The 13,674-nt window shown below is 36.2% G+C and overlaps 1 protein-coding gene across 1 annotated transcript; it reads left to right on the top strand.

The window, feature by feature from the left end:
* The first annotated feature begins 6,305 nt into the window (after positions 1 to 6,305).
* LOC110867144 lies at positions 6,306 to 7,283 on the top strand. The gene has a single exon (XM_022116281.1). It carries the CDS (start codon positions 6,306 to 6,308, stop codon positions 7,281 to 7,283), a length of 978 nt encoding a protein of 325 aa, XP_021971973.1.
* The last annotated feature ends 6,391 nt before the right edge of the window (positions 7,284 to 13,674 follow it).

Consider the following 13,674-nt stretch of genomic DNA (forward strand, 5'->3'; position numbering starts at 1 on the left):
AGTAAAGATAGCAATTGAAAATCCAACTCTAAAACAAGATTCCCAATTTAAATTTCAACAAAATCATCTATTTACAAGAAACAGTCTACAAAAAGGAATAACACATGCATACAATTAATGGAACAAAAAGGAGTATCTTATACGAGGCATAAAAACAAACAGTTGGTGTGCATGTAAATTTAACAGCTACAAATCTCTTCCTATAAAAGAAAGAAAGAAGACCCATAAACAAACGTATAATTGAAACTCAAAGCCTGCTCAAGAAACAGGAACAGAAAACAAACCCTAATTCAAGATTTAACCAAACAAAATCATAAAAAAAGAAAGCCCTAAGCGAAATGAAGAGTCGTAGAACATGAGGATCTCTCTGAGTTTTGTGTAGAGTGAGTTTCAAAAGTTGTGCGTGATATACGTTTCATCATTTGCCGCCACGTGGCCATTAGCAGCAGTTTATCATTCCGAGTCGCCTTTGGTGTTTAACCCGAACTCATTTTTGCTCAGAACCTAAAACCGGGGACGTTCGAACGTTTTTTTTTAGACGAGCGAACTACGAAAATGATCATGTCTATGTTAAATGGGTTTTTGAATTCTATGATGAACACTAGCAGTGGCGAAACTAGAAGAAATATTCAGGGGCGTTTGCCCGTTTGGGTCGGGGCGTTGTTGTGTGTTTGGCCTTTTGCCCGTTTGGGTCGGAGGTTGGTTTTAATGAAGTTAAATTTTCAAAAAAAAAAAAAAAAATCAGGGGTATCCTAATATTTTTTACCGTACAGTCATAAAATAATCAACAAAATACGCTAATAAATAAAGTTAAACAAATACCCAGGCCGTCCTTAAGAATTCGGACGCCCTCGAGGGCCCTGTGCAAGCAGACAACATAAGCCCCTGAATACAGACTTATTTAAAAAAACAGTAATAAGACGATTTTATGAGCGTTGAATATGAAAAAAACTAAATAATCTATTTTTTACTGCTTTTTTTGTTAGGTTTTAAGTTTAACTAGTGGTGTGTTACTTGCAGCCTGCATCGAAGGTGCTAAAGTTTGTAACGATATTAACTAATATTATTCTAAAGTAGGCTAAATCAAACACAAATGATATATAATCATATACTTTAAATACTAATCTAAGCATATACTCTAGATATTAATCTAACTATACAAACAGCTAAATAAATTTGTTAATTTGATGAGACTTAAACGATTGTGATCGTGCTAAAAAACACATTTAGAAGAATTAGATAAAATTTTGGCCATTATAGATAACCAAATAAGTGGCCAAACTAGTTAGATGTTTCACCATATATTATATTATATTATATTATATTATATTATATTATATTATATTATATTATATTATATTATATTATATTATATTATATTATATTATATTATATTATATTATATTATATTATATTATATTATATTATATTATATTATATTATATTATATTATATTATATTATATTATATTATATTATATTATATTATATTATATTATATTATATTATATTATATTATATTATATTATATTATATTATATTATATTATTTTATTTGATGAAGAAACATGAATAGTGATTTTTATATTATATTATTTGACGAAGAAACATGAATAGTGATTTTAAAATTATAATAATAGATAGTTTTTTTAACATTTTATAATTTATATTGTAATACTTAAATATTTTATTTACTTTTAACTTTTCACATATTTTCATATTTTTTTTCTTTTTCTAAACCATATTTTCTAAATCATTTATTTTCTATTTTTAATATTTTTTTCCTTTTTAAAATCATATTTCTTTTTATTATTTAATTTGTATTTTTAACAACTTATGTTCGTTAATTTTTTTCTCTTGTCATTCCCGTATAAGTTTTGTTAAAAACAAACGTGTATTCAAAATTGAGTATTTATTTAGTATTATAAACGGTACGATGTTAAACCGTACTGATGGTTTGACTTTATAAACAAAATGCTTCTTTTTCAAATAACGTTTGTTTGTTTAACTTATTAACTGCTTCGTTTCTCCGTAACACGCGGTCTCAACAAATCAAATTATTATATAGTTAATAACTAATAATATGACAAAACATTTTAATCTAACTTTTTATATAATTACTTATATAAAACTAATAAAATTACATTCTTTTGGACATCAAGATAAAAAAACTAATAAAATTACGTTCTCTCATGCATCAAGATAAAAAATAAATTAAGTAATAACAATCAAAGTAATAAAAAGTTTGATGTTCAATGAAAAGAAAGCCCAAATTAACAAAAAAAAAATAGAATAACATAGTTAATAAAATACTTATTGTTTTTTTAGCCGTACAAACATAAAAAGAACTATTAATTTAATATTAAACTTAATACTTAGTGGGACCTGACATTATTGGGTAAATCATACTTTTAATTAGAAGGACACAAGACCCAACAATTTATTATTTAAATATTTTTCAGTTATCTTCTTCATTATTAAAACTCATAACCACCACTCTGAAACAAACATGGTGTCCATCCCTTTCTCAAAATTCCGCTATTGATTCTTCATTTCTATTTCTTTCAGGGGTATCCTAAAATATGTTGAGGGGTATCCCATATATAAAACGGAGAAAAAAAGAAAGAACATTATACTTGGCCAAGAAAGTTGAGGGGTATCCCGGGCTACCTCTCGACAAAGCATAGATCCGCCCCTGAACACTAGAATTGTGATAGGAAAATGGTTTGATTTGGTAGTAAGATGTAAGATTCTAGGTGTTGATTACACACACTAGATGTTAAGACTTGAAAGCAATGTTAATACATGATTTTAAGTAGAGTCATGAGTTTGACAATAGTAGTAAATGAGCCTCGCCCACAAGATGCTCGATATAGTGCCTAAGTGAACCTTAAATTGTTGAAAACATAAAGAATCATGTAATTGACTAATTTGACAAATTGCGTGTGATATGTGATAATATGAGTTCTAAACGATGATGTTAATTGAACTCTATAGGCAAGTCGGGCGAAGCGTCAGGTGGACAAGCGTGAGTGGATGCACGTTTGAAGGATAAGCTGTTAGTGCATTTATGTCTATCGCCTTCGTCAATCCGAGCCGTAGCGAGAAACTGTTTTAATTAGCTTTATATTGTAATACCTAGATAAAAGGCAAGGTGGCAATATTGTAATTAATGAGAAATCTCATTAAAAGCATTGGCCTATAAATAGATCCTTTAGTGTTAGAATTAGGGCTTTTGCTCATTTGAAGTTTTAGAGAGCTCTAGATCTAGAGAGAGATTCTAGAGAGAGAAAGTGATTCAAGGTGCTTGTTCATGTTAGATTTCTAATCGAATCACGTTTATATTACGTCTTGTGTGTTAGGTCACGTTCGTGTACGGATTTCGCACGTCACACGTTCGTTTCGCAATCGTTTCGGAGCCAAAACCGGTCCTAACAAGTGCTATCAGAGCAGGAGCTCGATTGCACGGATCTATCGCACGATTTTGCACAGAAAATCATCAGAATCAGATCCAAATTGCATCAGATTTCTTCTATTTCTTCATCTTTTTCATTTGTTTCACGTTTTTCACTGAAAATTGTCAAATTGAACAGGTTTTTACGGTCGAAAATTGCTGATTTTTGGATATGTTGTGCGAAAACACCTGATCTACAATCCTACAAAGTTTCAGATCCTAATTCCTAGCCGTTTGGGAGAAATCTGAGTTTTTAGGTCCGATTTCGCGTGTCAACAGCTTCATTTCGCACGAAACACCCTATTTCGTTTGAAAAGTTCACCCATTTCGCACGTAATGCTCTATTTCGTATGAAGTTGACTATTTCGTTTGAAAAACTCATCATTTCGTATGAAATGATTTTCATTTCGTTTAAATGTGCCTATTTCGCTTGAAAAGTCCTTCATTTTGTGTGAAATACACCCATTTCATTTGAAAAGTCCTTCATTTTGTATGAAAGTGCATTTCGTTTGACTATTTCGTTTGAAAAATTTCATCTCGTTTGAAAATCACCATTTCGCGTGAAATATCGTCGTTTCGTTTGAACATGTCAGTCAACAAGTATAGGCGTCAATAATAATCTACAACAGAAGTCACATGTGATAAAGTTGTCGGCCAGAGTATTAATAAAAAATAACTTGTGTGAAAACACACGGAGATTCTCTCTTTCTCTCTCTCTATCATCGCCGCCCGGCAATCGCTAAGTGTGCTCGACGATGTATACTTCAATCTGGATAGTATACGGGGTTTAATCGATCGGATTGTAGGATCCATCTAGATCTAACCTTTTATCCTATCGGGGTTTCTGTGTCTTCCATCGCCGCTTAGGCTTCCTGTGGTTTCTGAAAAGGCTCTTGATGATGGACGGAGGGGGAGAGCCGGACAACGGGGGTCAGTGGCATGATGTTCACTACCGGAAAAATTCCAGAGACAGAGGGGATGGTATCGAATGGACCTTCCTGGTGCAAAACATCTCGGATAAGGTAACTAGGAATGTATTATGGAGGGCATTTAAGCCGTTTGGTTTTGTCTCTGATGCGTATGTCGCTAGAAAAAGAGATTCGAGGGGGAGGTGTTTTGGGTTTGTTCGATACGTCGGGGTAGAGAATAGGAAAGAGACGTTGGCCTCAATGAACTCTATGATAATGTTTAACATGAAAGTCTCGGTTTCGTTAGCCAAATATGATAAAGACCACAAGAGGATAATCTATTCACCAGATATGATGGGTCGGAATGTTTGGAGACCAAAGGATGGACAGCAACAAAACCAGAAGCATGGAGATGGTACTAGGAGGAATGGAAACAATCCTTCGAAGAACTAAGTGCCTAACCAGGGGCCGTCATCCAAGTTGTATTCTCAGGATGGAAGGTCGTTCGCGGACCTGTTCAAAGGATTTGTAGGGGGTAATAATAATGGGGCTAAGGTTGTCACTGTTGAGGGTAAAGGATCCCTTTACCCTATCCATTGTATTGGTAGGTCAGTACTGGGTGATGTCAGAAATGTTATACCAATAAGTAAAATGAGGCAATCTATTGAAGATGAAGGTATGAATGAAGTCGGTCTGTCGTTCATTGGTGGATTAACATTCTTGTTAACTTTTAGAGACAAGGAGTACGCGAAGGTTTGCATGGATATGCATGAAGGTTTTTTCAAATCGGTTTTTTCTAAGTATCATCTCTGGAATGGCGAAGAAGTTCCTTACAGTAGACTGGTGAATTTGAACATTACTGGAGTTCCTTTTATTATTCGTGACAATACCTTATTCGATAATATTGGTGGATTGTTTGGTAAAGTTGTAGAAAGATCGGCTTTCTCATGGCAGGAGGAGGATAATTCAAATGGATTAGTGACGATAGTGACCTCCATTCCGTCCATGATTGATGAGGCGGTAGTTGTTAAGTGGAATAATAAATCAATTGTTACTTGGGTGACGAGGTAGTTCTAAAATGGATACCGGATATAGACGTATCATCTACGTTGGAATCTCAGGAGTCGGAATCGGAGATGGATTCGGATTCAGAAGCGGAATCAGCAGAGATGGAGGATATGGAAGAGGGTGAGATTAGGCAAAATGTGGATAGTTCAGAAGCTCGGCATGATGAAGCTAACAAGATTGGCCGGTCGGAAAATTCTCCGGTGGACAATGAACAGTCTCTGGAAAATCAAGAGCCAGTGGAAGTCCATGGGTTTTCGTCAATTGGTGATGATCAGAATTCTAAAAGTTTGCATGGGGATGGTTCAAAGGTGGCGCATGTGGATGGAATTAATGCTGCAATAAATGATCATGTGGAGAATCCAAATAACAATTTTAATGTAGGGCCTAATAAGACAAATTCGGTGGATATTAATGGTGGGCCAAATAATAGTCTAAATGGTAATGATCCAGTTATGGGCCCAAATCTGGGGAAAAGGAATAGGGAGGAACGCAGTCCACCATCGATTAGGTCAACTCAGGGGCCCACTCAGAGGATATTTTATCAATCAAATATGCCCATTATTGAGCCGATAGATCTCAATACTCCTGTTCGTGAAAATTCTGGTAACAATGCAGAAAATAACCTTGGAAATAGCGATAATTTTCCTATAGATAATCCGGATGCTTCGGTAACCCCCACTGTAGAATTAGACTCCAGGGATTGTGTCTCGGGGGAGAATAATGGTGACTGCGCAACTGAGGGGATTCCATAGAATGCTCTCGGAGATGAAGTGGAGGCTATAATCAGAGTTGGGACTCTAATTGGGGTCGATCTGAACGGATTCGTGCCAGCGACTGAGAGGTTAGTAGCAGATGAAGGTGTCCCAAATGGTTTTAGATGAATTGCCTGTCCATAAATTTAAAGGGGGTGAGGGATAGCCGTAAATCGGATTGGATACGTGGCCTCAAAACTAGCTACGGGATTCATTTTATTGCTATTCAGGAAACTAAATTACAAGATGCGGAGAATTTTAAGTTCAATCAATTATGGGAAAGAGCTGAATTCAAATTAGCGGTGGAAAATTCTCAAGGAAGATCATGGGGTCTAGCGTGTATCTGGTGTCCGTCTGTATTCAGGTGCGTTGATATAATTAAAAGCAGATTCTTTATTGTGGTTTTGGGTTTCCTTGTGCAAACAGGGTGTAGAATCAATTTTATGAATATATATGCTCCCAGTGAGGCGGTAGGTTGGCGAGCATTATGGTCGGAAATCTTGGATGTTAAGAATTCATTACAAGGGTTATGGGTCATGATGGGGGATTTTAATGAGGTTAGGGACGCGAGTGAGCGACTAAATTCTGAATTTGTGGAGGCCAATGCGGATGTGTTTAATCAATTCATTCTTTCAGCTGGTGTGGTGGAATATAATATGGGTGGGGGAAACTATACATATATCTCGGATAATGGCAAAAAATTGAGCAAATTAGATCGGTTCCTTGTGTGTTTGGGTTTTAGGGAACAGTGGCCAAATGCAACGGTGCTTGCATTGGATAGAGTTGCGTCGGATCATCGGCCTATCATCCTGTCCACGGTCCAGACAGATTTTGGTCATATTCCATTCCGATTTTTTAACTCTTGGTTCGAGTTCCCCGGTTTTCTGGATTTTGTTTTACAGATGGGTGGCTCCTTCTCCTTTTCTGGCCCAGATGATCTTGCACTAGCTATTAAACTGAGGTGGTTAAAGAATAAGATTAAATCTTGGTTGAAAGTTGAGCAAAGTAGTAGGGAAGGTATCTATAATAGCAAAAAAAAGGAGATTAGCGAGCATAGAAAATTTGGCGGAAGAAAGAATGTTGTTGGAAGAAGAACTGGCTGAGAGGGCGGATTGTAGAAATTACATGGCTGAGTTTGATAGAGTAAAACAGTTAGATTTGAGACAAAAATCCAGATCTAAATGGGCTATTGATGGCGACGAAAATTCTGCCTATTTCCACCATATTATTAATGCCAATATAAGCACGAATAGGTTGAATGGCCTAATGATTGATGGTGTTTGGATTACGAACCCCTTATCAGTCAAGGAATCCTTGTTTGAGTACTATGCCCATCAGTTTACGGAACCAATGCCTGTTACGCCGGAATTGGTATGTCCAAATCTGGCTACCATTTCGGATAACGAGGCTACTATGCTGGAGCGGCCTTTTTCAGTGGAGGAAATCAAATCAGCTGTATGGGATTGTGATGGTGACCGAGCACTAGGGCCGGATGGCTTTAATTTCAAGTTCATTAAAAGATGATGGCCTATTTTTCCGGAGGATTTGGTTAAACTATTTAACAAATTCTACGACACAGGTGTTCTAAACTCGAGCTGTACTTCTTCGTTCATCGCTTTGATTCCTAAAGTTAAAGATCCGGTGAGTCCAACAGACTTCAGGCCCATTAGTCTTATTGGGGTGATCAACAAGGTTATCTCCAAAGTTCTGGTTAATCGGTTAAAAGGTGTCGTGGGGGGTTTAGTTTCTGAGCAGCAATCGGCATTCCTGGCAGGGAGGAATATAATAGATGGTCCTCTTGTGCTTAATGAAGTCTTTAGTTGGTTAAAAAAGTCTAAAAGAAGTGGCATGTGTTTTAAGGTGGATATTAACAAGGCATATGATTCTGTAAATTGGGCCTTTCTTGATTCGATCATGTCGCAGATGAAATTCCCTAATAGGTGGCGAGCATGGGTTATGGCTACTTTGGTTTCAGCTAGAGCCTCGGTACTAGTGAATGGGTCACCAACTCCGGAATTTGAATGCTCTCGTGGGCTTCGTCAAGGTGATCCACTTTCACCTTTCTTATTTGTAATTGTTATGGAGGCACTAACTGGTATAATGAAGAGAGCGGTCTCAGTTGGGTTGTTTAACGGGATTAAAGTTACTAATGATGGCCCCTCGTTGTCTCACTTGGTATATGCGGATGATGTAATATTCACCGGGGAATGGTCATTATCTAATGCTAATAATCTACGGCGGATTTTGAGATGCTTCTACTTGGTTTCTGGTTTAAAAGTAAATTTAGCCAAGTGTAGTGTGTATGGGATGGGAGTGGACGAAAAGGAAATCCAAGCTATGGCACATATTTTGAGGTGTAGACAAGGTACGTTTCCATTCAAGCATCTTGGTTTATTGGTTGGTGCTAATATGAATTTGGCCAAGAATTGGAAACCGGTGATTGAAATTTTCAAAAGTAGGCTATCAATTTGGAAAGCTAAAACACTGTCGTATGGTGGAAGGATAACACTAATTAAGTCGGTGTTAAATGCATTACCTACATATTACTTGTCTTTATTCAAGGCACCATTAAAAGCCATTGATGCTTTGGATAAGATTCGTAGAGTTTTCTTTTGGGGTGGGTCGGAAGAGAAAGCCAAAATGAATTGGGTGGCGTGGGATAAAACAATTGCGCCTGTCGAATATGGGGGTTTGGGATTTGGATCGCTAAGGGATGCTAATTTGGCCTTGTTAGCAAAATGGTGGTGGAGATTTAAATCGGAAAAATCAGGTTTATGGCGTAGAGTCGTCTGGGCAATTCATCATAAGGCAAGGGCTTGGAATGATATCCCGGTAAAAAATGCAGTTGCTGGGCCTTGGAGAAGTATTTACAGTATTTGGCAGCCTCTTTTAGAAGCTGATATTGATCTAAAGGCTGCATTCTCAGCAGTGGTGGGGAGTGGTCAGAATACATATTTTTGGTTGGATAAATGGGTCGAACCAGGATCGTTTTACCTGCATTTTCCTGAACTGTTTAAAGAGGAGGTGTATAAAGATTGTCTGGTTGCTGATCGGTGGTCTACTTCCGGTACTGGGCCTGTTTTTAATTGGGCTTGGGCTCATTCTGATCTCGGTCAAGCTGCATCTGTTCAGTTACAGCAACTGTTGGCAGTACTGAGCAGCCAATCTTTTTCGATGTCTCCGGATGGCTGGAGATGGAAATATGAAGTGAACGGTTCTTTCAGTGTTGCAAGTATCAAGCGAGTCCTTAGTTTAGTTGGCCGTACCAGCTCCGATAATGCTTTCGAGTGGAATAATTGGGTCCCGAAAAAGGTCGGGATAGTGGCTTGGAGGGCAGAGATGGAGAGACTTCCGACTAAGTGCGCGTTGGCCAGACGTAACATTCGGTTCCGAATCGTATGTGTATTTTCTGTGGTGATTATGAAGAAACCTGCGACCACCTCTTTGTCTCGTGTCAGTACACTCAGCAGCTTGGTTTAAGATCCAGCCGATTATAGCATTTGGTATTAAAGATATGTTGTCAATACATGCTTCTAGCCCGGGACCGAAGAGAAGGAAGATTATCCATGCAGTAGTTTTGGTGGCTTTTTGGAGCATATGGAAGACGAGAAACGAAGTGGTTTTCAGGCAAGCAGTTCCTAATTTTATTAAAATTTTAGATGAGATAAAGTCTATGGCGTTTTTGTGGATTAAAAATCGATCAAAAGTGGCCTCGCTATCATAGGAGGAGTGGAGTCGATTTAATTTAGGTGCTATGTAATGTTGTAATTGTGATATAATCTAGTGTAATCGGTGTACATTTCTTGCTACTATAAATAAAATCTTTTGTCGGCCGTATTAATCAAACAATTGCATGTGCATGTGGTTTATCATTTAGAGGTCCAATTAACTAGTAACAGTCCATGTGATCATATTTTGTAATCTGTTCAAAGAGGTATTGCGGCCCAATTAGATGCATCTTAAGTCAGAGGTTCATGTGATTTCATATTAAATGTGTCGGCCAGTAAATTGATAAGTCCCATCATTTTATCTTCACGAGAATAATTGTCCACTAAATTGAGAGGTCCAATTAGAAAACAATAGGTTAAAAATTCAATTGATATCAGATTACATGTGACTTTAATTGAACGGCCCAATCGAGTGAAAGTGTTGACAGCCCACTACATATTATCGGTTCATAAATTCACTGAATGTGATTCTCGATCCAAGAAATGTCAGTGCCTTTTGATTAAAGGCCCAATAAGATTCAAGACCTTAATTTTTGTCGGCCATTGTCTCTCTTAAAACAATACATTGCATGTGATTCAAGGTGATTCAAGGAGATAACATCAAGGTGAAAACCAGATAAGAGATTCTGAATGAAAAAACATACAGAGAAAGAAGCATGGCTGGAAACAGAATTGATGAAATGCAAGAAGAGTATGAAGATGCTGTCAGCTATAAAAGATGGGACAAGAAACGAGAGTGCTATGTCAACAGAGAGGGTGAACCTGTTGTTCCCAAGAAGGACATAATTTTTGATGATGTTCTTTTAGTAGTTCCTCGATCAGTCGAATACTATACAAATGTTGAGAAAGATAAAACAAGTGTGAAAAGGCTGGAAAAACTCATAAGAAATGTTATGATATCAAGTTTGAGGAAGAGGGATGAAGAAAGGATGAAAAAGAATGTTGATGAGATGGTGAACGATTTGAAAAAGGTTGCTGAGGAAGTTAAAGTTGATGCTGTTAAAGAAGAAGAAGAAGATGTGAAGATTTCTGAGGAAAAGAAGGTAGAAGAAAATGTTGTTGAAAAAGAAGCTGTTACTGAAGAACAGCAGGTTGAAGTGAAAGTTGAAAGTTCAGCTGATGTTGTTGGTGATGCTGGTACTGGTGAACAAAAGAAGAGTGAAGCTGATCAGAAGCAGACAGAAGCAAACACCGAGGTGCCAATCACTGAGGTAAAATCTGATTCTGAAGTCTTAAATGAAACTATTGAACAGTGCAAGAAATGCATGGAACCATGCAGTGCTTGTACTGAAAAAGACGAAAAGTTCACAACAAGAGATCTTGAATTCACTAAAATCGAAGAAGTTTTCAAAAATAAATACAAAGAAATGTTAGAAAATGAAAAAGTTTTAAAAGAAAATGATGAAAACCTTTTAGAAAAATGTAAAAAATTAGAAAAAGAAAATGAAGTTTTGAAAGAAAAAGTTTTGAAAAGGACCGAAGAATGTGATAAAAAAGAAAATGCTTTTCAAGAAATGAAAAAAGAATATGATTCAATAAAGTTGGCTTATCACATTACTAAAAAGTCATATGAAGATGTGAAAGGTCAAATGAAACTTGTTCAATCGAGATTGAGATACTGTTCTGAAACAACTGATATGTTTAAGCGACAGTATGAAATAAAACAACAAGTTGTAAATTCGTACATTGAGGATGTTGCTAAGCTAAAGCGTCAGATTGCTGATTTAGAACAGGATAACAACAAGTTAAAGAGTTATCATGCGTCATCATATGTGTTTGAACGAATTTTCAACATAAAACCGGATGGTAAAGATTCTGAGCAAAACAAAAAGGGAATTGGCTCAGAGTTTCATCAAGTTCCACCACCGGAAAAAATTTGCATTTTATGATGATGAAAAGGTCGAAAAAGCTTTCAACATGGTCGATCAATTACCAGAAAACATTGACGTAACCTATTCCAAATCTGATGATTCTAGTGATTCAGAGGTGGTAGGTAAGGTCGTTGAAAGTGTGTTGAAAGAAGAGTCAGTTGATACAGGTAAAGCTGAATCACATGATGAATATGAAGGTAATTTTCATGATGGATATCTGAAAAACTCAAAATCTGAGAAAAATTTGAATGATGATTCAAAAGGATTGGTTTATACCATGATTGGATCGGATAAATTATTCTTAGATATTGTATTCCCGATTCAGAATGTGATTTCAGAAAAGATTGACAAAGTTTTCAAAATGGTTGAAATTGAAAAGGCTGAAATTCCAAAGTTTATTGGAAAAGGTCACAAAACTTTTTATAACAAACCTGGTGTCAAGAAGAAAAACATGAAGGCTGGGTTGGGTTATAAGATGAAACAGAATTGGAAGAAAAATGAAATTCCAAATTATCAGGCAAAAATGAATTTTGTTCACGGAACATGTTCTGAAGAAGAGAAAGAACTCCAATTTAGAATTCTATGCTTAAAAGAAAAAGCAACAACCACAGGTCAAAGATGTGTCCAAGAGAACATGTTTCAAATGTGATCAAACTGGACATCTTGCACGCAAGTGTCAAAATCTGACACCTGTTGATGTTGAGTCGAAAAAGAAGTCTGAAAATGCTGAGAAACAGAAATCTGAGAATGTGAAACAAAGGTTAACCAGATTTGATTCAAAACAAACTTGGAGATACAACACAAACAAGTTTGTTTCGAACCAAACTTGGAAATCAAACCCGAATAGGTTCAATTCAAAACAGAGCTGGAATTCTCACCCACTCAGATTAAGAACAAAACAGAGTTGGAGAACAAATGTCGATGCAACAAAACCCCAACAGTTTTGGAAACCAAATGTTGTTCAAAATCAAAATGTTCAAAAAGAGTCACATTTTTACAAACGAGGGACTCCAAAAGCTCAAACATGGTCTGCTAAGAAACAAATCGCTTCGGTAAATGATGAAAACGTTGAAATCAAAATTGACAAAGTCTTTGTACAAAATGACAAAGATTTTCCGAAGTTGAATGAAGCATATTGTGTAGAAATGCCTAAGGTCCAACAGACCTGGGATAATTTGTTCAAGTAATTGAGTAAGTGTAAATGTGCAGGTGCTTCCGAAGAAAATCAAATGTCAACAAGAGGAGTGTCGGAGCAGCCTGGCACGAGGAGAGAAGGCTGCTGAACCCTGTGTTGGTTGAAACAGGGAGTTTGTTTGTTTCTGTATATAAATACACCATATTTCAAAAACCCTAAAAATTTAAAAACCAAAAATATGTTTTTATTTTGTCAAAAATTTGAAAAATAAAAAATACGTTTGTTTTTAAATTTGTCAAATATTCAAAAATACAAAAAATATGTTGATTGAATATGCCGAAACCCTCACGGCGGAACAAACATGATTAATTTCACAAGATTGAAAAAACGGTTTTCAAACTGTAAAATATCAACGTGTTGTAAATTATGGGGGTAATTACTGCTTCATATGTTATATTTTCTGTAATTCAGTGCACGAAAAGCAGAAAATGGATGGCGTAACAAAGCTATCTACATCGGTTATCAAATTTTCTAAATGGTTTTGCATTTTAGGGGGAGTAAGAATATTTCAGAAAATACAAAAACATTTGAAAATCTGAAAAAGCAAAAAACATGATAAAATTCTAAAAAGAGTTTTTGTGTAAAAAGAGGAAATGATAGTACATCAGTAGACAATCAAAGTACGCTAAAGAAATGGATCTTTTAATGTGATAAACGATCTCACTGATGATATGCCAGTAGGTTTTTACACGCACAGTAG

The sequence above is a fragment of the Helianthus annuus genome, chromosome 11 (assembly GCF_002127325.2).
Source record: "Helianthus annuus cultivar XRQ/B chromosome 11, HanXRQr2.0-SUNRISE, whole genome shotgun sequence".
NCBI classification, from domain to species: domain Eukaryota; kingdom Viridiplantae; phylum Streptophyta; class Magnoliopsida; order Asterales; family Asteraceae; genus Helianthus; species Helianthus annuus.

Bases quoted from the DNA above. Each gene is read 5' to 3' on its own strand.
- LOC110867144 (XM_022116281.1), top strand. From the start codon at position 6,306: ATGAATTGCCTGTCCATAAATTTAAAGGGGGTGAGGGATAGCCGTAAA.